We start from the raw sequence: 12,438 nt of genomic DNA, 5'->3' as shown, positions 1-12,438 counted from the left end.
AACCTAGCAGTTCGAAAGCACGTCAAAGTGCAAGTAGATAAATAGGTGCCGCTCCGGTGAGAAGGCAAACGGCGTTTCAATGTGCTGCTCTGGTTTGCCAGAAGCAGCTTAGTCATGCTGGCCACATGACCCGGAAGCTGTACGCCGGCTCCCTCGGCCAATAAAGCAAGATGAGCGGCACAATCCCAGAGTCGGCCACAACTGGACCTAATGGTCAGGGGTCCCTTTACCTTTATGATACTTGTTGGCTTTGGGTATTATACACATCTTAGCAGTATGCCCAGAAAATCGGAGTGGTAGGACAAGCATCAAGCATCACATGGGAAGGAAGGGGGCAGGTGTGCCTGCCTCTCTAGCACTTTCACACACCTCGTGCTCAGCTCTGCTCAGCTCAGTTCAGTGGAACCTTATGCAGGAGAACTTCCCATCAACTCTCGAATGACTGGATGATGATGATGATGATTAATAATAATAATAGTTTCCCCAGCCACTCTGGGCGGTTCCCAACAGAATATTACAAACACAATAAACCATCAAACAATAAAAACTTTCCTAAACAGGGCTGTCTTCAGATGTCTTCGAAAAGTCAGATAGTTGCTTATTTCCTTGACGCCTGGTGGGAGGGCCTTCCACAGGGCGGGCACCACTACTGAGAAGGCCCTGTAACTTCACTTCTCTTGGGGAGGGAACTGCCAGAAGGCCCTCGGAGCTGGACCTCAGTGTCCAGGCTGAACAATGGGGGTGGAGACGCTCCTTCAGGTATACTGGGCAAGTGAGAAGTGCAGTTTTTTGTGTCACACTGGGAAAGTGCGAAGAACTCTCACAGATAGAATAATAAAGGAATTGACTTCCAAACCAGAAGGTGGCCTGGCTTTTAGCCAGACTTGAACCTTGAGTTTTCTTTTTCTACAGATCAAATGCTATGGCATGGGCACTTCTGCAGAACATACCAGTCTGCCCTGTTAAATGTACAGGTTTCTATTTGAAGTTGCAACTTGGCAAGCCTAATTATACTCATCTATGTATGAATGGTTTTACTCGGGGCGGGGTGTGGGGTGGGTAGGAGCTCAATGATTCAGAGAAAACGGTTCTGGTGCATTTCTCATTTTCTTCTTTTTGATGGCTTGTCTAGACAAATCTATAGAACTATAGAAGTTCGGTGGTTTGAATCCCCGCGACAGGGTGAGCTCCCGTTGCTCAGTCCCTGCCCCTGCCAACCTAGCAGTTCGAAAGCACATCAAAGTGCAAGTAGATAAATAGGTACTGCTCCGGCGGGAAGGTAAACGGCGTTTCCGTGCGCTGCTCTGGTTCACCAGAAGCGGCTTAGTCATGCTGGCCACATGACCCGGAAGCTGTACGCCGGCTACCTCAGCTAATAAAGCGAGATGAGCGCAGCAACCCCAGAGTCAGTCACGACTGGACCTAATGGTCAGGGGTCCCTTTACCTTTTACTAGACAAATCTAAATCTTATGCATGTTTACTCAGATGTAAGTCCCAGCAAGTTCAGTGGGGTTTGCGCCCTAATAATAGGGATTGCAATCTTATTAAATGCAACACTATGAAATGCTGTAGAATGTGAAAGTGGGAGTGTACTAATATCCTTAGGTTGAGAAATTTGTTCCCAAGAATGCAGCTGCTCCTAAACTGTACCTGGCCTAGCCTTCTCCCAAACCTGTCAGTTTTTACTGCAGCAGCAGCTGATTTTATTTAACTTATTCAAGGTTTTCTTAGCATTGGGAAGTCATGGTATAGCATCATTCCCAGCGGCATTCTTGAAGTGGTAGGTGGCAGCCGCACACAAAAAATCTAAAAATATAGCCACCCCACCAAAGTCCCTTAATGCACACACACTTTTGAGAAGACTGAGTGTTCTTGTGAAGATGGGGATATTTCAGATACTTTTAATGTTCTCCCACATGCCAGATTTGAGAAATGAGAAAAGTGTTATTCGTTCCTTTGGGTTCGGTGCATCTGTTTTGAGTGTGTGTTTTACATGTTAAATATTTCTCCCCGTGTCTGGACGCATTGTTTTGCTGCATAGTGTTCAAATATGACAATCGCTTGATTTTTCCATTTTAGGAGGTTCAGATACAGATAGAGGAATTAAAAAAGAAATATGAGAATGATATAAGACAGCTACAAAAGGAAAAAGAAGCAATAAATGGAAAGCTGGAAGACTGTTCTCTGGAGGTGTGTAAAGTATAAATCCATCTGTGATCATGCAAGCCATTTTAGCTTTTCTTGCTACCTGAAAAACTCTTGATGGGATTCATAAGCTTCAACTTATTCTTCAAGAAGGACATCACAAGACTATAGCCTGAAAATATGTACTATGCTGATCATCATTTAAATAGGGTCCTTATTGATAGAATGACTTGGTTCTGTAAGAGTACCAGCAACTCTGTGCAGTATATGATCCAGAGAATAATGGTTTGCTCTTTCCAAGGCATCATCTGCCCAGTATATTTTAAAACTTTATGGCTGGGAGGTTTTATTTCTTGCTATTAAAATGATCAGAGGTACAAAACTCTGACCGTTTATCTCCCATGAAGGTTGGAGAACAATCCAGGAAAATGAACTGCATTTGTCACCAATTCTCAGCCAATCATACGTGAATTCCATGCAAAAGTCAAATTTTATATTGTTTTCTGCTTGTGGCAGCCAAGCCTTGACACAAACAGAGCATGCATCAGGGAAAAGATGAGTAGGGGATGAGAGATAAGGGGAGATTCTCCCATGGTTTATTGACTGGACAACAAGGGGACAGGAGGGTATGCTTTTACCAGCCCAAATTTTGGCTCCACACCTAATGTGTATGTTCATTCAGTGGCGTAGCGTGGGTTGTCAGCACCCGGGGCAAGGCAAGTAATTTGCACCCTCTAACCCGTGGATTTGCGCTCCCTAACCCGTGGATTTGCGCCCCCTAACCCTAACCCCCAGATGTTGCGCCCGGTGTGGCCGGCCCCCCCTGCACCCCCCACGCTACACCACTGTGTTCATTATTTCAGGCTGCAGTCCTATTTAGCTGGCAGTAAGCCCCATTAAAACGGACGCGGGTGGCGCTGCGGGTTAAACCACAGAGCCTAGGACTTGCCGATCAGAAGGTCGACGTTTTGAATCCCCGCGACGGGGTGAGCTCCCGTTGCTCGGTCCCTGCTCCTGCCAACCTAGCAGTTCGAAAGCACATCAAAGTGCAAGTAGATAAATAGGTACCACTCTGGCGGGAAGGTAAACGGCATTTCCGTGCGCTGCTCTGGTTCGCCAGAAGCGGCTTAGTCATGCTGGCCACATGACCCGGAAGCTGTACGCCAGCTCCCTCGGCCAATAAAGCGAGATGAATGCCGCAACCCCAGAGTCAGCCACAACTGGACCTAATGGTCAGGGGCCCCTTTACCTTTACTTTTTAAGCCCCATTAAAATCAGTAGGCATTACTTCTGAGTAGATATGGTTAGGATTCCACTATAAAAAGCATCCTCTGCAGGCTTGGCCTGCTCATAATGAGAGGTGAACTGGGCCTCATCTGGAACAATTAGGATTATATCAAATAAGCAGATGTTGCATCAGTGTATGTTCCCCATGTTATGTGCCTTTTTTTATCTTGCTAATTTAGGTTTTAAGGCTAGAGAATTTCATCAGGCAAAACCGAGACATCCCCAAATATGCAGAATTTCTTAAATCTCATGCCAGAAAAACTCATGAGCGGCAACAGGAGGTAAGGGGTGGACATTTGTTGGTCATTAAAAGGCCAAGCCGGCTTTTTCTGACTTTTTCTGGCTTTTTCATATTGTAACCTAAATTGCTTCCATACTAGAGCCTGTTAGCATTTCCACAGTATTGCTTTCTGTAATTAATAGGAATCAGAATGGAGGTTCCACACAGCACAAATTTGGCAATACACTATCCTGCAGTGCTCTTACTATGGCAAAGGTTCTCGCATAATCGTCACTCACACATTAATTCTATAAGATCTATGGCAACTTCAATTACAAGTTTATTGTTTGCAAGTTTAACCTGTTTTCCCCCGCATTCTTGTTGATTCCAACAAGGGGGTTATTGTCACCTGAGTACCCTCTTGGGGTAATTAAATGTCAGCTTCTGTTTCCTTTTGCAAGGGAGGGAGAAGCTGTAATTAATGACTTCTCTTGTGCGTGTGAAATAACACTGCTTTGCTAGTCAGAAAGCAAAGGGAGATAGGTAGTTTCAGTCTGATTGGATTGAACTTATCAGCGCCATTTCATTGCCAGGTTGGAACTTGGGAGTCTTGCTTTATCAATAACAAACTGCTAAATAAGGCTCTGCACCTATTGTCAGGAGTTCAGCCTACACTAGAGTAGGACCCTGGCAGAGACTAATAATAATAATAATAATAATAATAATAATAATAATAATAATAATAATAATAAATTATTTATACCCCGCCCATCTGGCTGGGTTTCCCCAGCCACTCTGGGTGGCTTCCAACAGAACACTAAAATACAATAACCTATTAAACATTAAAAGCTTCTCTAAACAGGGCTGCCTTCAGATGTCTTCTAAAAGTTTGGTAGTTATTTTTCTCTTTGACATCTGGTGGGAGGGCATTCCACAGGGCGGGTGCCACTACTGAGAGGGCCCTCTGCCTGGTTCCCTGTAACTTGGCTTCTCGCAGCGAGGGAACCACCAGAAGGCCCTCGGCAATGGACCTCAGTGTCCGGGTGGAACGATGGAGGTGGAGACGCTCCTTCAGGTATACTAGACTGAGGCCGTTTAGGGCTTTAAAAGTCAGCACAACACTTTGAATTGTGCTCGGAAACGTACTGGGAGCCAGTGTAGGTCTTTCAAGGCCAGTGTTATATGGTCTCGGCGGCCGCTCCCAGTCACCAGTCTAGCTGCTGCATTCTGGATTATTTGTAGTTTCCGGGTCACCTTCAAAGGTGACCACACAGAGTGCATTGCAGTAGTCCAAGCAAGAGATAACCAGAGATAACTCTGGTGAGACAATCTGCGGGCAGGTAGGGTCTCAGCCTGCGTACCAGATGGAGCTGATAATGACTGGCATGTTCCCTCCCTCCTGGTCGATTATTCGGTAGCTTCATAAGCTTTCTTCAGCCCGAACATCACAGCGACAGATGCTAACAGACACCGGCACACTTAGGGATCCGCAGAGTCTTCGCAGCTTGTGTAACAGACCTCAGCAACTCAGCATTTTGGCTAATCTACTTTATGTACATATAAACACACACGGAGCACTGCAACATGGCTCCCTCTCTCTCTAGCATCAGACAGCAAAGAGAAAAAAGAACAAAGGACAACAGTCCCACTTCACGGAACACAGTAACACAAACATCCTGTCTCCGTCACTTCCCACGCTGTGGAGTCAAAACATATACCGTCATGTGAAAGACAAAAATCCCATGACTGCAGTCATTGAGCAGGAATTCTAACATCTATGGCTCCAGGTTTTAAAGTGATAAAGTGATTTCGTTCAAAGTGGTAGAGCTGATTCCACATGGCATTTATTGTGGACTTCTCGTTCATGAAAGTTTTGTTCAGCATCTATTCTAGCTGATGACATCTTCATCAAAATGCCATCTCATATTCTCTCCCCCCTCCCGTTTAATCCAAATGTGCCATTTCCATCATTGTTTTTAGCTTCTGGATTTCTGCAGAAACCGTAACCACTGAAGAAGTGAGGAAATAATATGGAATGGCATTTTGATGAGGACAATGTCATGCAGACACTGGGTGACTTGTGTGTGTGAGCAGCCACGAATCAACAGTAAACTGCTGTGTGGAAGCTTCCTAAGGGGAAAGAAGTTGTCTCTGGGAGACCTAGCGGTGCCTACAGACATGGCTGATCAGATTGTTGCCTTCCATCACATCCTGTTAGAGCCATTAGATTGAAATATTTGCCTTTGGGAAAGCACAGTTTGCATTTGTTGTTGTTTAGTCGTTTAGCCATGTCCGACTCTTCGTAACCCCATGGACCAGAGCACACCAGGCACTCCTGTCTTCCACTGCCTCCCGCAGTTTGGTCAAAGTCATGTTGGTAGCTTCAAGAACACTGTCCAGCCATCTCGTCCTCTGTCATCCCCTTCTCCTTGTGCCCTCAATCTTTCCCAACATCAGGGTCTTTTCCAGGGAGTCTTCTCTTCTCATGAGGTGGCCAAAGTATTGGAGCCTCAGCTTCAGGATCTGTCCTTCCAGTGAGCACTCAGGGTTGATTTCTTTAAGAATGGAGAGGTTTGATCTTCTTGCAGTCCATGGGACTCTCAAGAGTCTCCTCCAGCACCATAATTCAAAAGCATCCATTCTTCGGCGATCAGCCTTCTTTATGGTCCAGCTCTCACTTCCATCCATCACTACTGGGAAAACCAGAGCTTTAACTATACGGACCTTTGTTGGCAAGGTGATGTCTCTGCTTTTTAAGATGCTGTCTATCATTGTTTGCATTGTTAGTGTCATTTCTACGGGAAGCCATAGCTTCTTGGCACCACAACCCGAAAGCAAGTTATGAGAGAGAACAGCATAAGCAATGAAGAATTTGCCATTCTTTCAAATGTCATAACTGGAAGGGCCACCTCAGAGCATATAGGAAAGTGTGTGTTTTGCTGACAGTGTGACTCCCAGCTGAGAGCAGTGAAATGGAACAGGCTTTAGTTTCTTCGTCCGAGTTGCTCTCAGCAATGCAGTTCTAACTTGGGCACAACTGTAAACTAAAAATAACTTCCTTGCCTGTGTAAGGGTCGTTTTGGCCCAACACCAAATTCAGCCTATGTGGAATAGACAAAAATGTTACAGCTAAAGTTGTTATAATTCAGGCCATTTTTTTATACCCAGTCACTCTTGCTGATACTTTGCCAGATACTTGCTTAATACAATACAACTTTCCAAAAGAAGGTCCATTATTCTAATAAGTGTTGTGGAAACTCACTGCAGGGAGGAGAAAAGGTGGAATAAGAGTTTACAGTTCCAGCTAAGTTGCAATGCCTTTTTTCTTTGGCAAACCATGCTTAAAGTAGCTCACAACAACATCAGGCATAGCAACATTTCAGGATAATTCACTTAACTGTTGCAAGGCAGAGGAACAAGAAAGGGCCTTTCTCATCTGCACTGACTTCCAGATTATTTCCAAATTCAGTTCTGGGTGCTGGTTCTGACCTATAAAAACCCTACACACTTGGGACCTAATGGAACACCCTAAGGTCATCAACAGAAGCCATTCTTCACATGCCTCCTCTGGCAGCTGATCTTGTGCATCATGAGAGAGCAGAAAGTTGTCTGTTACTTAATTTAGCATTGTATTTTTTATGGCCAGGAGGAGAGAGAGGTGCTTCAGAAATACTAGGCTACAGATGCTAGGATAACATTGTTGGCCTTGGGTATTGTGCTCCATGACTTGTGCGAGGGGCATTTGCTGTTCCACCTCAGGTATCAAAATGTCTTGTGCCTCTTTAATGGCATAACAAAGTCAGCAAAGCTGAAAGCTAAGAGCTACTGCAAACTGAGTGCCGATGAACAAGCAAAAATGGCTGTTAAGGAACAGCAGCTCCCACTGCCTGTTTTCACAGATCCAAGTTTCCAGCTAAAATTGTGTTGTCATAATGAATTGTCACTCATACTTTTCACACGCAGTTCAATGTAAGAGGGGGCTCTTGACAAAGTGGTTTCTCTTTTCCGGGGAAGAGGCACAGGTAGAGAGTGGTCCACCAGACAGATATTTCCTGCCCAGCTCACACACACAGAGACACAGACACAGACACACACGTTTGTGTTGGCCCTCTATTGTTGTTGTTGTTTAGTCGTTTAGTCGTGTCCGATTCTTTGTGACCCCATGGACCAGAGCACGCCAGGCACTCCTGTCTTCCACTGCCTCCCGCAATTTGGTCAAACTCATGCTGGTAGCTTCGAGAACACTGTCCAACCATCTCGTCCTCTGTCGTCCCCTTCTCCTTGTGCCCTCCATCTTTCCCAACATCAGGGTCTTTTCCAGGGAGTCTTCTCTTCTCATGAGGTGGCCAAAGTCTTGGAGCCTCAGCTTCAGGATCTGTCCTTCCAGTGAGCACTCAGGGCTGATTTCCTTCAGAATGGATAGGTTTGATCTTCTTGCAGTCCATGGGACTCTCAAGAGTCTCCTCCAGCACCAGAATTCAAAAGCATCAATTCTTCGGCGATCAGCCTTCTTTATGGTCCAGCTCTCACTTCCATACATCACTGCTGGGAAAACCAGAGCTTTAACTATATGGACCTTTGTTGGCAAGGTGATGTCTCTCAACTCTGGTCAAAAAGGCTTTGCAAGTTTTCGAAACCATATAAAAACCTGCAAAGCCAGTTTACCAGAGACAAAAGTGAAATGAGTAAACGCACCACAAGCAGCTATTTCTCTAACACTACCTGCCTCCAGGCTTAGCTGAGCTTGCTCAATTAATTTGTACCCAGCTAATTTGATCTTTCTGTTGGCATTCAGAGTATTTTCAATCATTGATTCCTCCCCTGGTACCTTCTTAACCTACAAAAGCACAACTGGAGTTCAGATACTCAGTATTCTCCATAAATGTTTTATTTGCAGGATCTGAGATGAAAGCATTTTTTCCTTTAAACGAGGGAAATGTGAACTGTTAATCCCTAACATTTTGCTTTAAAGTTATTCTGTGCAACTTCCGCTCACTTCATTATCAGAGCTCAGGAGGAGGAGAGACACCCAGGGGGTGCATTAACATTTATGTGCTTCACACCTACACAAACAGAGGAGGGTAACAACTACCAGCAGCTTTCTAGGCTAATTTTGAAAGGAAATAAGCACCCCTGCCTCTCTGGATTTGTTTGTTTTTCTCTTGCGTGATCAGAATTGGGACTGCCGGTGAAAAGGAAATACCATCTTTCCTTTTCTTGATTTGTTCCATTGCTTTATTTATACATGCAGCTTATTTCTATATTGCCTTTTGCACAGTGGCTCCAAACAGGGGAAGAAGAAGAAAATGCCAGGCAGGGATGGCGCTGTGGGTTAAACCACAGAGCCTAGGACTTGCCGATCAGAAGGTCGGTGGTTCGAATCCCCACGATGGGGTGAGCTCCCGTTGCTCAGTCCCTGCTCCTGCCAACCTAGCAGTTCAAAAGCACGAAGTGCAAGTAGATAAATAGGTACCACTCCGGTGGGAAGGTAAACGGCATTTACATGTGCTGCTCTGGTTCGTCAGAAGCGGCTTAGTCATGCTGGCCATATGACCTGGAAGCTGTACACCGGCTCCCTCAGCCAATGAAGCAAGATGAGTGCCACAACCCCAGAGTCGGCCACGACTGGACCTAATGGTCAGGGGTCCCTTTACCTTTAGTTGATCCCAAGTTGATTAGGGCTTTAAATGCTGAATCCAGAAACTTGAACTGTCCATGGTAGCATATTGTCAGCCAATGCTGCTCCCACAGCTGAGGTGTTCTCTGGTGCCGGTAGGGTGCCCTGGTCAAGATCCTGGCTGCTGCACCTGGCTGCAGCTGCCAGATTAAGCCCAAGAGAAGCTCCACATTGCAGAAATCCAGTTTTGAGATTACCAGTTTCAGGACCGCAGTAGCTAAGCTCTCACAGCCCAAGAATGGCCATCACTGTCTTAACAACTGAAAGTTGGTCAGAGGCACTTCAAGCCATGGAAACTACCTGGGCCTCAGTCAACAGTGATAGAGGAGTACCCTCAGACTACTGGAGATGTCCAAATGAGTATGTTTTATTGGTGTATTAAATTATATTTTATGGATATTTATGGACTGGTTTTATTGCTGTAAGCCGCCTCCTTGTATTTTCTGAAACAGCAGGTTATAGGTTTTCAAATAAATAGATAAATCACAGTGGCTTGGATAACCTTGCTTAGTCTGGGAAATTTAGCCAAGACCAACAGTAATATGCTTGCTATGGATGTCTGGCAACAATCTCACTACTGTTGCAGTTATAATATTTATGAACAAGTGAATAAAAGTTTTATGGTAATGGCATACCAATATAGACTGTCATGGTGCTGTCAGTGGCTCCCGGCTGGTTGCCCAGGGAAGTCTAAAGACAAGGAAAAGTTTCTCATGGTCCTTTTTTATTTCAAACTTTACAGGGAGAGGCCACAGAACCCAGCCTCTTGGATAATGGCGTTGTCCCGAGTGAATCTCCAACCCCTCCTTCTCTCACACTTCCTCATTTGTCATCATCATCTCCTCTACGGGTGCCGCTAAGTGCCCTCTGTCATTGAGCTCTTTACTTTTAAGGCTCGCCGGGTTCTGGGAGATGGTGGGTCTGGGGTGCTTTCTAGTGACAACGTGTCAGCCAGGTTTTGTTCCGGCTCTCACATGATTTCCCAGCTTTCCCCCTTATCTGCCTCTGAGCTGTAACCTCCCGCAAACCACTGTTGTAAATCTATATGAAATATACAGTGGTACCTCGGGTTAAGTACTTAATTCGTTCCGGAGGTCTGTTCTTAACCTGAAACTGTTCTTAACCTGAAGCACCGCTTTAGCTAATGGGGCCACCCGCTGCTGCCACGCTGCCACCGCGCAATTTCTGTTCTCATCCTGAAGCAAAGTTCTTAACCCGAGGTACTGTTTCTGGGTTAGCGGAATCTGTAACCTGAAGCGTATGTAACCTGAAGCGTATGTAACCCGAGGTACCACTGTACTCGGAGTCGAGAGTGGATTTCATGCTCTTTATTCAGCTCATAGTGGTGAGGAGGAATGGAAGTTCCCCCAGAATGCCTGCTTTATATACATTATTTACACAATGGGCCCCATGTGATTGGCTAATTCCTGGATTCTCCTGTAGGCCAATCAGGTTGCAGATTCACTTCCACCTGGAGCTGGACTGGGTGGCTCCTATGGACCAATCAGACTGCTGCATTCTGGATCCTATTGTTCTAGGACCAAACAGACTGCTGCATTTTGGATCCTATTCAACTCAGTACATAACACTATACTGTCTTCCTCTTCCTCTCCCCACCCAAAGGGTCAGGATGGGGAGGCAGTCTCCACCACTCCTCCTCCTGTGCCCAGCTTCTGACATCAACTTACTTAGGGGCATTAAAATTGAGTGTGGTCCTGTGATGTCTGTACTGGATAAAGATGGGTCCGTGGTCTGAAAAGGGTATGTCAACAGATGCCTGTCTGAAATGTGTTCAGTTGGGTTGGATAGCTTCCCTGAGCTTACAGATTAACTTGATGGAACATTCCCCAAAGCCTTAAGAAACAGGTCTCTGGGGCTTCCCATTCTGATTCCTGTGATAAGTGATTTGGTATCCTGGGCATGGATACCATAGTAAAAGCAGGGCTTTTTAAAGGTGGAAGTTACTGGACCTCAGTTCTGGCACTTCTCAGGTGGGCATCATTGCCATTATAAGAGAACAAGGGAAGCATCCGTGGTGAGTTCTGGCACCTCTTTTTCTAGAAAAATAGCAGTGAGTGAAAGTATCCGTGAGTCTCTCCAGCCCAACAAAAATGAAAATTGTTTTCAACAAAACGGTTGAAATTGGATGGCTAATGTTGGCTCAGATGACTTACGTGTTCAGTTTGTGTTCATGATTCCCCTACCTCTTTCCAGTGTAATTTTAAGCTAAATATTTGGCTCTGTGCCTGACTAAATTAAGGAAACCGCATTTGACTCTGTCAACCCGTGTGTGTCTGACAAGTCAGATGGTTGCGGTCATTTTTATTCTGGTCTGTGGGGTGTCAGGGAGAGGGGAATGCAGACCAAAGAAAGTTTTGGAGAACTGAGCCATGGAGACTCATACGGCAGAACCGTGAGGTATTTATGCTCAAAGGGCTGCACTGATTTCTTCCCCACCACCCCTAAAACTGTTCCAAGGCATGTGGCAAAAAGCTTCCACATGTCACAAAGTTGAGGCAAGTGGGTGGAAAGGGACTGACAGTCAGCAACAGCAGTAGGCTGGTTCCATTTCCATTTCCCTATACGGCCTAGGACCCTCGTACCTACAGGATCGCCTCTCCTGGTATGCCCCGCGGAGGACCTTACGGTCTTCATACAAAAACATCTTGGAGGTCCCGGGCCACAGGGAGGTTAGGCTGGCCTCAACCAGAGCCAGGGCTTTTTTGGCTGTGGCCCCGATCTGGTGGAACGCTCTGTCACAAGAGACTAGGGCCCTTCAGGACTTTACATCTATCCGCAGGGCCTGCAAGACGGAGCTGTTCCACCAGGCCTTTGGCCAAGGTACAGTCTGACTCCCTCCTTCGGTAATCCTCACAGAACTCTAGCCCAATGGTTGCCATTAATTTGATTTTGAATTGATTTTAAAATGAATTGATTTTAGAATGCTGTGCTACTTTTATTGTTGTTAGCTGCTCTGAGCCCGGCTTCGGCTGGGGAGAGCGGGATATAAATAAAAATTTATTATTATTATTATTAACTGGCCACACTGCCTTTGAAACATCAACCTAGTACTTTGAGAATATTCCCCCTCCCCACATACATTCTGAG

General features: G+C 45.6%; 1 protein-coding gene across 2 annotated transcripts in view; it reads left to right on the top strand.

Moving 5' to 3' along the window:
• Positions 1–12,438, top strand: part of FAM184B (family with sequence similarity 184 member B) — a 76,111-nt gene that overhangs the window by 42,656 nt on the left and 21,017 nt on the right. Inside the window, exons 6-7 of one of the 2 annotated variants that reach the window (XM_083630188.1) lie at positions 2,081–2,191; positions 3,613–3,714. The exons of the other annotated variant lie outside the window; for it this stretch is intronic. Coding sequence (XP_083486314.1) covers positions 2,081–2,191; positions 3,613–3,714 — 213 coding nt within the window. The remainder of the gene's footprint in view (positions 1–2,080; positions 2,192–3,612; positions 3,715–12,438) is intronic. 2 annotated transcript variants of the gene reach the window in all.

This window comes from Podarcis filfolensis, assembly GCF_964270895.1.
Source record: "Podarcis filfolensis genome assembly, chromosome: 9".
Classification (NCBI taxonomy): domain Eukaryota; kingdom Metazoa; phylum Chordata; class Lepidosauria; order Squamata; family Lacertidae; genus Podarcis; species Podarcis filfolensis.
This window is presented reverse-complemented; position numbering and strand designations above follow the sequence as displayed.